The 12,507-nt window shown below is 38.6% G+C and overlaps 1 protein-coding gene across 1 annotated transcript in view; it reads right to left on the minus strand.

Moving 5' to 3' along the window:
* Positions 1-3,748: 3,748 nt before the first annotated feature.
* The window catches only part of LOC129722463 (MOXD1 homolog 2-like), a 247,973-nt gene continuing 239,214 nt past the window's right edge, over positions 3,749-12,507 (minus strand). Inside the window, exon 10 of the mRNA XM_055675912.1 lies at positions 3,749-5,281. Within this exon, the coding sequence (XP_055531887.1) occupies positions 4,928-5,281 (354 nt within the window). The 3' untranslated portion in view covers positions 3,749-4,927. The remainder of the gene's footprint in view (positions 5,282-12,507) is intronic.

The raw sequence follows: 12,507 nt of genomic DNA on the forward strand, positions 1-12,507 counted from the left end.
AAAATGAATGGTTTGCAGATGAAGGAGCCGTCCAAAACAAGGTAACATTCGTGTAAAGCTGGAGCTGCTGGATGGTAAGTTTTTGTAGGAGCTCTGGAATATTGTACGGGAAGAGAATGCAAGGGGCACGGATTGTTAAATAATGATAAAACCTAAATTAATCCACTTAGCGGTCAGACCCAGCCTTTCTCATTCAAACTTTTATGTGAAAAAAATAAATTTACATGAACGCTTCAATCCAATAAATGTATATTCACTCTTTAGGTTCTAAAATATTGATGTTGTAATCTATACATATAAAAATGCAGTCCGGTCTGTCTGTCTGTCTGAACCATATAGGCTCGAAAACTACCGAGCCAATCGAAGTGAAAATTTGTATGTAGGGGTTTTTGGTTTTTGCATTTCGCGTTAGCAAGTGATATTTGAAATCACCAAGAATTATCGTGGTATACCACGTTGGAAGCACGACGTGAGGTAGCCGAATTCTCCCTACAAACAACCAACATTTGAAAGGATCGTTTCGATCGCTCGAGTGCAATCGTTTACGATTCTTTCTTGAAACACTCGCTATATGTTGCTCGCTCCGCCTACAGCAGGCGATAGTGAAACAAAATCATCAAAGAAAGCTACCATATATTTCTTTGCTCTAAGTTGTCTCTTGCATGCGTGAGAATGTGTAGGAATTTTTAATAGCGATGGTTTGCTGGGATTGAAAGCTTATGAACAGCACGTTCAGAAATGATACCCGAGTGATTGTTATGCGATACGATTTTTTCCATCCTTGGGCAGAAAAATGGAAAGAAAGAACAGGAACATGATGTAGGTGAAAAGGTTCGAATTTCCGAAATCGTACTTCCAGAAGATCAAGGAAAGAAGTAGATTACACACGTTCACGGTTAGAAAGTTCCTAAATTTTGATATATGCCGTCAGACAACTGCCAAAACCGGCGCAAGACAGCTCCTCACAAACTTCTACCAGACGAAAAATAGTTGCTGTGAGATGGACGATGAAACGTATGTCAAAGCTGACTTCGAACGGCTTCCAGGACAGCAGTTTGTCACTGGAAAGGATAAATTTGAAGTAGATGATCGTTTCGAGAATGAGGAGTGTCCAAATTCGCGGCCAAGTACCTGACACACCAAGTTCCTCGAAAAGGTGCTGCTGTGGCTGACAATCAGTAAGCAGGGGATGTCCAAGTCGCCTTTCTTTCGTTCCGGACTGACCTTGGACTGGGAAATTTATAGTATGAAATGCCTGCCGGCAGTTGTATCGTTCCGCAAGTTGTATCAAAAAATACCGTAAGAGCTAAGACGCGGTGCGCTGGCGTCGGCCCACTACTCGAAGCGATCGTTGAAGGAGATGGAGCAGCTGGATATCGATGTGGTTTTCGAGTCGGCGAACACGCCCAATGTTTCCTAACTGCGTCCTAAAGGGTGTTACGGTCAAAAATTGGCCCAGTATTTTCCCATAGGGCGGAGCTCTGGTGTGTTGGAAAAATCCATGTCCTTAAACACCACCTGGATGTTGTTCACGCCATGGCCTTTTTTCCGAAATAACAAGGTACCAAATTTTGCCAAAACAGGACGGAATAACTGTATTGCTTGAGGAAAAGCAAACAAAAATTATTTAGACACCCCTGTACATAAATTTCCTGGTTGACGGACCCCTTCATGATAAAAATGTTGCTCTTGAAACCTGAGGAACAGATGGCCCGCCACAAGAGATATTTCTTTGCAAACTCCGACAGTTTAATGTGTTTGAAAATCTCTGTTACCTTTTCCCCTTCTAGTGACCGTATAATATTCCTATCCAGGAAGCTATTGAATGTCTGCCTTGATGTAAGTTTCATGAATCTGTCCCATGCAATCACACTTCTTTTGTTTATCGTGAAGATTTGGAGTCACCACCTTTTTGCAAGTCGATAGTCTGAAGTTGACCAATTCATAACCGTAACACTCTTTATCAAGAATTTCTACGCTAGCCTGAAACTTGAGATCTACTCTAACAATTTTGTAACTGAGGAGTAATTGATAAAAACATCGTCGAGAAGAATTGACCTAACGGCTGGTTCAACGAGAAGTGTCAAAAGTGCCGCCTGGAAGAGCTGGAGTGTGAGGAAATGAGGCAGCTGTATCCTTCTCAAGAAGCGCGTAAATTCTACGAGAAACTCAACGCATCCAGCGCTGGCTTTGTGCCGCGAGCTGAAATTTGTCGAGATAAAGATGGAGGAATCTTGACGGATGAACGTAAGGTGATCGACAGGTTGAAGAAGCACTTCAATGAACACCTGAATGGCGCAAAGGTAAAGGACCAAGACGGTAGGGGGAACGACTTCGTCTTTACACAGCGGATGAGGGAGACATATTGCCCTTCGCGATAAGTGATGTTTAAGATGCTATCGAGCTGCTCAAGAACAATAAAACTGCTGGAAAGAATGGCATCGCAGCGGAACTTATCATCTCCGAATACTCCGGATCATTGGTAACGTCCGACAACAACTGCAGCAGAGTAATCCGCAAACGTAGTGTAGCTGGAAGTCGTGGCTACTACGGACTCCATAAGAACTTGAGATCTGGTAAACTTCGCCCCCGTACCAAATGCACTATGTACAAGATGCTTGTAGGACCTGTAGTCCTCTATAGATAAGAGACGTGGACAAATTTTGAACAACGTATGACTAGGACCATCTTCGGAGGTGTATGTAAGATGGCGTATGGTGACGAAAAATGAACCACGAGCTACTGACGCAACTCTTTGGCAAACCCAATATCCAGAGAGATGTTTAAGCTGGAATGGTACAACAGGCGAGACATTTTGTAAGAATGCTGGACAACAATCTCGCAAAACAGGCTTTTTGTTTCGAATTCGTCACTCTTTCAATCGAGAATACAAAATTACTGTTGAAAAATATTTTCAAAACTTGTCTATTAGTTTTGATTTGGTTAGGAGCAAAAAAGTAAGAAAAAAACCAAACTATCATTTCAACATTTCCTTCGAGCACCAACAGTTACAAACGAACGACAACGATAAAATGAACGAACGACAAGATAAAATGTAAGAACATTTGAAAAATACAATGGCCAAAAGCCGCACAAATCTGAGAGAATATAGAATCGTTCTGGATTAAGACTAAATAAAGTGGATACAAGAGAAATAAAAATAATGCAAGTTGAATTACCAATATTTTTTAAATTTATCTACTCACTTATAGTCAGAAATTCAAAATAAAAATCCTGGCACCTAAAGCAAATAAACAATTTCCTTGAGAGATAAACACTTCTCGAACGCCGTCTAAGCAATTTTCAAAGCTGTCGAACTATCGGATTTCAGGCGATCATGAATATGGTCTTTCATTGAAGCGCAATAAATTTGTTTCTAGTTGAAAATTTGTTTTTGGAGGCACTCTCAATCAAAAAAATTCCTACTGAAAGAGCTTTTCTAATCTTTAAAACTATTCACTGGTATCCTAATTTTGAATTTTAAGTTTACAGATTGCTGATGTTAAGAAAAGGATAAAGTGGAATTAGTAGGACAGTCAGTATATAGTTTGTCAAAAATCTCCATTTACTTTTGCAAATTATCAGCTTTGTTCGGAAGAACAGGGCCCTTAAAAACGTCAATCAAATCATTGCATTTAAGTTATTGATTTGACTGGGAAAGAGTTATACTTAGGCTAAAAATAGGTAGACTGAAAATTAATTTATATTTTCCTTTTTGTGATGGCAGTGAATCTAAAACAACCGAAACTTATTTTATTAAATAGGTTTATTAGATAGATAAATTTTTACACAAATCAGGTTTTATTGCGAGTAGTACTATATTGATTAAGTGGCTATTACAATCGTCTCAATCATCCTAACAGTATTAGTTAGAGTAGTTTTCGTAGGCTTGTGTTGTCATGGATATTTCGATCAATATTTTTTCTTTTCTAATTGGTTGGTTCTGCTGTAGATTCAAGTTTCGCTTGGTGGAATTAATAGTGTCGGTAAATTGATTTATCTATTGAATATCTATTTTCTCTGTGATTTGGTTTATCTAGTTTTTTTTTGTAGTTGTTGTTGCTTGATACACGATTGCTGTTGCTGCTGCTCTGCCAAGAGCTTGGTATCTGGAATGTTTGCTTTTCTCAGAATGTTATTTACACTATGATACAAGTGCTATCGTTTCTTAATACTACAACTCTTTGGTAACGGGCATTGCGGAAAGCGCTGCAGAGACTACACAAATCTATTATTTCAATCGGCATAGCTCCCTTTGCCTTCATTCGTCAGTTTTATTTTTTTTTGTTGGGTATGTACAGTACAATGTGAAAACTCCAGTAGCAAGGGTTCTTTTTTGTTACTCGTCACGTTTCTACAACAAATTAATTTGCGCTTTCGAGATAACGATTTACTCGTAGATAGGAAATGTTCTTTTTCATTTTTCGGTTTATTTTTTTAATTGCTTTCTGATTTCCCATTGGGGATGCTAAATGCAGTCGGAACAGGAGCACTAGCGGCTTATCTTTTTTCATCGATTCGATTCGTTTCCACAAGTGCATCCTTCATACGGTACATTGTAGATAGCTTGGTGGCCACATTCTTCATACGTGGATGCGGTATTCCAAAATGGAACTGAAGCGGAAAACGTTGCTGTATGCAGTTGTATTTAAGAGAAATTACTTAGCTGTTTAAACTTGGTAACGATTTGATTTATTGCTCTTGGATCGTCTATGCTTGTTTTTTTTTTCCCTAAATATTTTGCGATTGGCATGTCGAGTCTATCGACGAGTGATTTTCGAATACCATTCCCCTACAACTTGTAGATTTAATTATTTTTCCCATTTTGGACCAGTTCGCTTGGACGAGGCTTCCGGTTATAGCAATCCAATCCAAGCTCGGGAAGATTGGGCAGTGTACAACCGGAAGAGGTTTGCCGACGTTTTAATTAAATTAGTCCGATAACGACGCGGCTAGTGGCCACGAGTATCAAGGTAGCAAGCACGGACTCGTACCTAGGACCACCGCGGATGCCGTTACTGTGTCCTCCGGTGGATGTTGGTCGACCGCCACCCTGGTTGCTGGCGTTACTGTTTGGCCGAGCCACTTTGGCCCTCAGATCGGTGTCGATCATGTTGGTCGATTCGTGATCGTCCATCGCCGGCATGTCGATCATGTTCGGCTGACTGCCGTCGCCATCCTGCATCGGCTCGGTAACCATATTGGTCTGGATATTGCGGCATTTGTTGGCCGGTTTCCAATAGCGTGTTATGTTACTGCCGTGCGATTCCAGCTCGATGCCCTGAAAAAAAAAGGAAAATGTAAACGTTTGAGTGTTAAAAATTTCATCACGTTTCGGTGCCCTCAGGAAGCCACCATTCAGGGTTGTAGCTGAGGGGTAATTTCAATTCTTATTATTTCTAGTATGATTTTGAAAGAGACATTCGAAAGATTTTTTCCATTGCAAATTCCTATGTTAGACATCATCACAATAAGTTACTCAACTTCATGGCGATGTGGTAAACCGAAAGTACTATATCGAGGAGGCTACGTGTGGTTGAATGAAAAGTTTACGAAAAATAAAACGATTATCTGCACTTTGGAGCGGCAAATGATAGTGCTCGAATTACGCCGACAAGTAATCGAAACCCGCATCTTGGTGAGCACTCAGCAGGAAACTTGTTTCCAGCAAACAAACCATTGGTAAAAGTTTACACGGAGCATCGTTAACCGGATGGATACAAGTTGGAGTCGGTGTCTTCCGGGCGAATACCACCAAATTCAGGAAGAAGCCAGGAGTTCAAACAAAAGGAGGATAGGGCGGCGGCGAGGGTTTTGCCACCAGCAGAGACAAACCACTTAAGAGATGGAATTTCAGACATGACCGGGGATATTTTGTAGTGTCTTGCCCGCATGCACCGATGAGACAACGGTAATAATACTGCGCCAGAGTGGATGGAAAGTCAAAAAGCTCTCGGATGCCGCCGCCCGGCTGCGGAGTGCATGCACACCCCCAGTGGGGCAAAAAAAGTTGAACAAATTAAATCTGATAGCTGGCTATTTGAGCTGCTGAACTATAGAAATACTGCCTGCTACGGAGGGACAAGAGCCATTTATGTTTTATTCTCTGCAGAGAATGGAAGCAGATAATAATAGCATGCAATATAATATTTGCGAACATATTAATGAGTATAGCAGTGATACGTTTATTTGTGTACAATCGGACTGAACATTGGCCAGGGGATTTTGTTGATAATATTGTTTGACAAAAGGTGCACGTGGAAAGTGAATTTTGTTTATAGGTAAATTGATATCGTCCGGATAGATACCAGGATGGCAGTAAGACAGTTGTTTTTTCCATGGCGTGTACGTTTCTGTATTAAAAATGCTTGATTGTCAGTATTTAGAAAAAATATTTTTAACCGTACTTTTTTTAATTTTTAACCGTATTGCTTTCGACCAACTTGCATGTAAAACCTGTTTCCCAGAAGCGATTTTAGTTAAATTAAAGAATGATGTGAAAACTAGTAAATTCGCCAATTTATCATTTAGCAGTTTAAAAAAGTTTGTTAGATCTTCAATTTATAGACACTTATCATTTAGCGTTGAAATTTTTTTAATTCTTTTTTCTGATTTTCCACAACATTTTCAACTACGTTTTTCTCAAGTCTAGCTATTTTCCAGCCATTTCAATATTACATGTCAGAGTCATATGAATTGACTATTGGGCGTCTTCAGCAAAAATGAACAGAAAACTTGTACGCTTCGCCCACCTATTTGGCTTATAAAATTGAATGTTTTCCATGGAAGGAGAACTTTTTTAGGTCCGAGAAAAATTTTCTAAAATGCCATAATCAGTTCTGAACATGTTGCAAGGAATCAATCACTGAGAAAGTTATATATCGAGCACGAAGAATCAGAGCAAAGACCGACTTTTAAATATCTTAGAACTAAATTTAATTTTTCCTAACATTTTGTGTGAAAACTCGAAGCTATAACCGATATTTTGAAATAAATACGAGGATGAAGAAGCGTCACATAAATTTCTTACTCGAAGCTTCCTTGAGAATATGATGAGATAAATGTTTTAGCAAATAGTATCTCTTCCATTCCGTAGCTTGCTGTTGATGGTTGAGACTGAGGGGTTCGATATTAATCTTAGTTTTCGCAGCTTCCTTGTTGTTACAATAAAATCACACGAATCTCGAATTGATGAATCCTTGTTTTCGAATTCAGCAGTGCAGTAATGCTAAATTTTCAATTACGTTTCTGTTTATTTTCCGGAATTTCGACAAGCACTGCTCATTCTAATTGTGTAATATTGATCACATGTTCATTCAAATTGTGTAATATTGACTAACTGAAGAAAATAGTTTTTTTTTCTGTAAATAAGATGTTACAACCTTAAATTTGACATCTTGAAAGTGGATGCTTTTAGAAAATTGATCTCTATGACTCTTATGAATTGAAATTATCAGGTGAGCAAAAAAGTTATCACGGTTTGTCAATAGATGGCGCCAGCAGTAAGTGCTGGTCGATATTTATATACCTCAAGCAATCCGCTCAGACACGCTAGTGATTTTATTGTGGCGTCAAATACTATTAGCTGTGTGAAAATGCCTGATTTTGTGCTAAATAATCATCATTTACAGTAAGTGTTACTTTTCTCATTCAATTAAAAGAACTGCTCTAAGGCGCCGTGATTGGTTTCGTCACTTTGAAGACGGTAATTTAGATGTTGACGACTGATCACGTGAAGGAAGGCCAAAAACTTTCGAAGACGCTGAATTCGAAGAATTACTCGATGAGGATCCATGACAAACGCAGGGACAGCTTGCTTCGGTATAAGGTTTTATCCGCAAGCGATGCTTTGGAAATGATTGAGAAAATAAGGGAGGGAGAGGGAATCCTCATAATCTGAAGCCAAGTGACATTGAACGTTGTTTTTTCGCCTGTGAACAACTGTTCCAGCTGCGAGAAGGAATGATTTTCATCATCGCATTGTGACGGAAAAAGAAAAGATGATCCATTAAAGCAACTTGAAGAAAAAAAGTTGAGATCGGACACTGGGGAATAGTATTGACTTCAATTGTTGCGATTAGACCGAGTACTGCGCGAATAATAACACACGAACAAGTGACTCTACTGCATGACAACGCTCGGCTTCATATTGCCTAAGTCACTAAAACTAACATAGAAACGCTCAAATGAAAAGTCCTATGGCTTTTTGTGCCGTCCAATTATTCCGCTCGATGGCACATGGTCTGGATGATCAGTTGTTCTGCTCATGAGAAAACTTTGAAAAATAGTCCGACTGGAGGATAACCTCAAAAAAAGAACACCAAGATGAAAGATGCGACGAAGCAGTAGCTAGCGATGGACACTACTTTGAATAATTTATAGATGATTCTTTGTTTTTTAAAATTGAAGTTTGAAATTTATTGAAAAAACTGAGGAAAAGGTTGAAAAGGTTGATATTAAAAAAAATGCCTAGTAATATCACCACAGCTTTTTTTCTGCCATTTATGCACCCTGGAATTTTTCAATAAAATAGTATTATATATAATATTATAAGATCAATATGCTTTTTAAAGGGTTTAAAAGATGATCATGTATTAAATTTCTGATCATTTTTTTTCAGTGTAGGTATGTTTTTTATTGGGCATTATTTGTTTTCTACAACTTGCTTATAGATGATCCATTTATACAGTATTACCAAAAATGTATCTGTATCGTTTACTGAAGCCCAAAGCTCACTACGTTTGAAATAGTAAAATTGTTTGGTGCTTATGAGAAACAACATTGCAGAGTTGCCTTGACGTGTTTTATTTATTTAATTAATCATTCGCAGAAAGAAACCATATGAAAACTGAGAATTATTTAAAACACTCTTTAAATAGCATTTCCTGCTATTTAAAGAGTGTTTTTCATGCTAAAATATTAATTGAAAATAAAGTGTATTTTTGGCGATTTTTGTTGCATACAAACAATCGGTTCAAGCAGATTCAAAACAACAAGTTGCAATACGTAAAGTTTTTTTTTATTTTGTTCCCGGATTAGTTCTTAAGTTGAACAAATATTATAACAAAACACTTTATTGTTATTTTTGCAAGCTTTTCCTCAAAGGCAATGTTGAGTCCCAATAGAGTAGAGTAGAGTAGAGTAGAGTAGAGTTGAGTAGAGTAGAGTAGAGTAGAGTAGAGTAGAGTAGAGTAGAGTAGAGTAGAGTAGAGTAGAGTAGAGTAGAGTAGAGTAGAGTAGAGTAGAGTAGAGTAGAGTAGAGTAGAGTAGAGTAGAGTAGAGTAGAGTAGAGTAGAGTAGAGTAGAGTAGAGTAGAGTAGAGTAGAGTAGAGTAGAGTAGAGTAGAGTAGAGTAGAGTAGAGTAGAGTAGAGTAGAGTAGAGTAGAGTAGAGTAGAGTAGAGTAGAGTAGAGTAGAGTAGAGTAGAGTAGAGTAAAGTAAAGTAAAGTAAAGTAATGTGCTGCCATCTTTCTCTTCAAACTTGGTCGACGTCCTTATGAAATCAAAAAAAAAAACCAAAAAAATTACCAACAAATTTGCTCAAACATTAAAATATAAAAATAGAACATTATTGAAAATTGTGTATTCCGGTGTAATGAGAAAACACAAAAAAATATTGGTAAAATTTGTTTTTTGTTTTGGTGTGAACAATTTCAACTTTAAAATCATCATTTTTAATATGGAATTTAACAGACATTTTACTTCCTTTTGTTGCCAACACATTTAACTTCATTTGTACGCAACTGTAATAAATTGAGGAAAGCCAGATTTTCAAGCCAATGATTGCTTGAATGTGATAAAATTATGCAAAATATATTCTTCTGATCCATCTCTTTTTAGCGAAAGGTTTAAGGAAGTATAATATACATAGTTTAGAATAAAGAAGCTCCTTCTTTCATAACACCATTCTAAAGAGGCATTCTGAAAAAAAGAATAAAAACGAAAATTGCAACCACCTAAACCAGGCAATGCCTGGTGCTTGTAACCGGCAGTAACAACAGCGAGAGGGCTGTGGGGTAAATAGCTTCCACTGCAATGAAAATTAAAACACCTTGAAAGATAAAAGCAGGGTAACCGAACTAGAATAGGACTTCGAAGGAGACCAAGCCAGAACGAGTGCCATTCCTGGAAAGTGTTGCGATACAGTGAAGATTTTTTGCCTTCGAAGCGCGCTAGAAGAGGTGCGAAGAATCTCGCGTTGGGTTTTGATCACAAAGTGGACTCTCATGTGAATGAGCCTTTCCTTGACGTCGTTAGGAGTGGTAAGTTTGGTAATTATAGTTGCTGTAGTTCAGCGGTTGGATTTTGTTACACAATTTCCACTCAGAACTGATTAGCAGCTGAGGACATGCATGAAGCGCATCTTAACTGTACATCGTTTTTGATTACCCTCACCCCAAAAACAACACAAACTCGTCAATTCATGTGGATAAAAAAATTGCTCACTCGCCTTAAAACTCACCCTTCTTGGTAGTGACAACCAAAGGCGAAACTGGAGAGTTCATAGCCCACTCCCACCACTTATCAACACACTGTGCATGGGACGCGAAGATCAAAGCGGAAAAATTGTGCAAAATCGCAGAATTGAAAAATTGCCTTTTGTGTTTTGCATGTCTGAAGCATCCTTACAGAGCTCTGGATATTACTTTGCGTTGACATCAGTTTTTTAACTGGGTGAAGGAGGTGTTTGCTTGTTTTTTTTTGTCTCTCTCTCTCTGTTGGCTGCGGGTTTTGATTGCATTGTTACAGGGTTGAATGGTTATTGATATTACTACCTTGTACAGTTGAGACATCATCATGGTTTTGATTGTTCAAAAATTTGTTATTTTATGGTAGTTTAAAACCTACAGTTAGGTATTTCATATTTAGTTGGCGTTGTTTAAAATTAACTGTAAAACTATATGAATTCAATCAAGAAAATCAAACGAAAGTAAGTTTAACTTTCGCATTCCCCCCCAACACAGGGTACTTGTTTCACAACGGTGTTTAACCAGTATTCAAACAAGCCTTCGGTCCCGCTAGCAAAAAAAATGCATTTATACCTCTTCAGCGGGCTCCAAAGTTAACATTTTCTCGTTAAACAAGCATGTTTTTCATTACATCTTCACCAAAAATCCCACTTTTCCCCACCCACGGGAGGAGCCGCTCATTGAATTTCCGTTTTTTTTTTGCTGCTGGCAAATATGTGCAAAGCAGAGACGGCGTAGTTTGTGAATAAACAAATTAACGCAGTGCGGATTTCGTTCTTTTGTTTTTTTTTTTTGCAATTTCACAAAACGCTTCATACTGATAATTATTTTTGTGTGATGCTTCTTGCCGTAACATTCATTCTATTTTTCGACTACATCTAGCGGGGTAAGCAAGGCGATTCGAAAGTATTTTCGCTTTGAATGCTTTGAATATATTTTCTTTTATACTCGGCTCGGCTCACTAGCGGCGTTCATTGACGGCAGTAGGGGCAGGGGAGAAGCTGGCAAACATGGTCCCCAGTGATCATTAAAAAGGAAAATTATCTGAGGTCAGAACGATGAATAAATATGAGAGCTGGTGGTAACGGTGTCCCTTCATCACAAGCGCTATTGGGTGGCGTTTGTAGTCTGCGACGTTCACTATAACGAGTTTGCAGCTTTTTCCGGCTCTTTTTCAGCTCTGTTGTCTCCGTTCATTGACTCCGTCGTCGATGGGAGGTTTGATGGCGTGAGCTAGCAGTGAAAGGAAAAAAGTTTTTTTTTCCCGTATAACTGTGAAGACGAAGAGGCTGAAATAATATCCCGTAAATTTTGACGAAGATGCTTGAAGAAAGTTCTCCGGGGAGGATAGGGAATTTAATTTCCACGGAAGCAATACGAATTATAAACGGCAAACATAGCTGAACACGTTTTTGTGAAGTGTATAATTTTTTATTAAAAATTATCTACGCATCACTTCATGATTGTGAAAAGGTTTATTTTCCGTTTGATTCTTTAAAATATTTGCTCAATTCATTTTTTTATAAAACTTTACTTTAAGCCATCGTTTGGTTGGGTAAATAATTGCACTGTCCGTCACCTACGATCTCGCTTCGCACCCGAGCGAAACAGGAACCCGGTGTTATCTAATGGCAGAAAATTTCTCCGTTGGCGGCGTTTCTCTTTCATCCTGGCGCTGCACTTCAAGAGTAAGTACCTGAGATTGTTTCAAAGCCTCAAGATCTTCATGCTTAATCACCGGCTTGCACACTCTGGTTCCTTGTTCGCTGCTGTCTTGCTGGCTGGCAGGTTCTGGTAAAATAAATGTCACTATCACCATGGCGAGACCGGGAAACAATCACGCAACTGTCCTTCTAATCATTACCAACCAACTTAATGCTCAACAACGGTGCACACATACAAAGCGTACGAAGGGAGTGTAGGAAGCCGAACGAGAGAAAAAACAAGCACTTATCCTATCCTTTTATCTACCACCCATTGCTGCCCTCTTTTGAATGAAAAAGGAGGTGGTACAGACAACGGGAAAAGAGGGCTGGAAG

The sequence above is a fragment of the Wyeomyia smithii genome, chromosome 2, assembly GCF_029784165.1.
Source record: "Wyeomyia smithii strain HCP4-BCI-WySm-NY-G18 chromosome 2, ASM2978416v1, whole genome shotgun sequence".
Lineage (NCBI taxonomy): Eukaryota > Metazoa > Arthropoda > Insecta > Diptera > Culicidae > Wyeomyia > Wyeomyia smithii.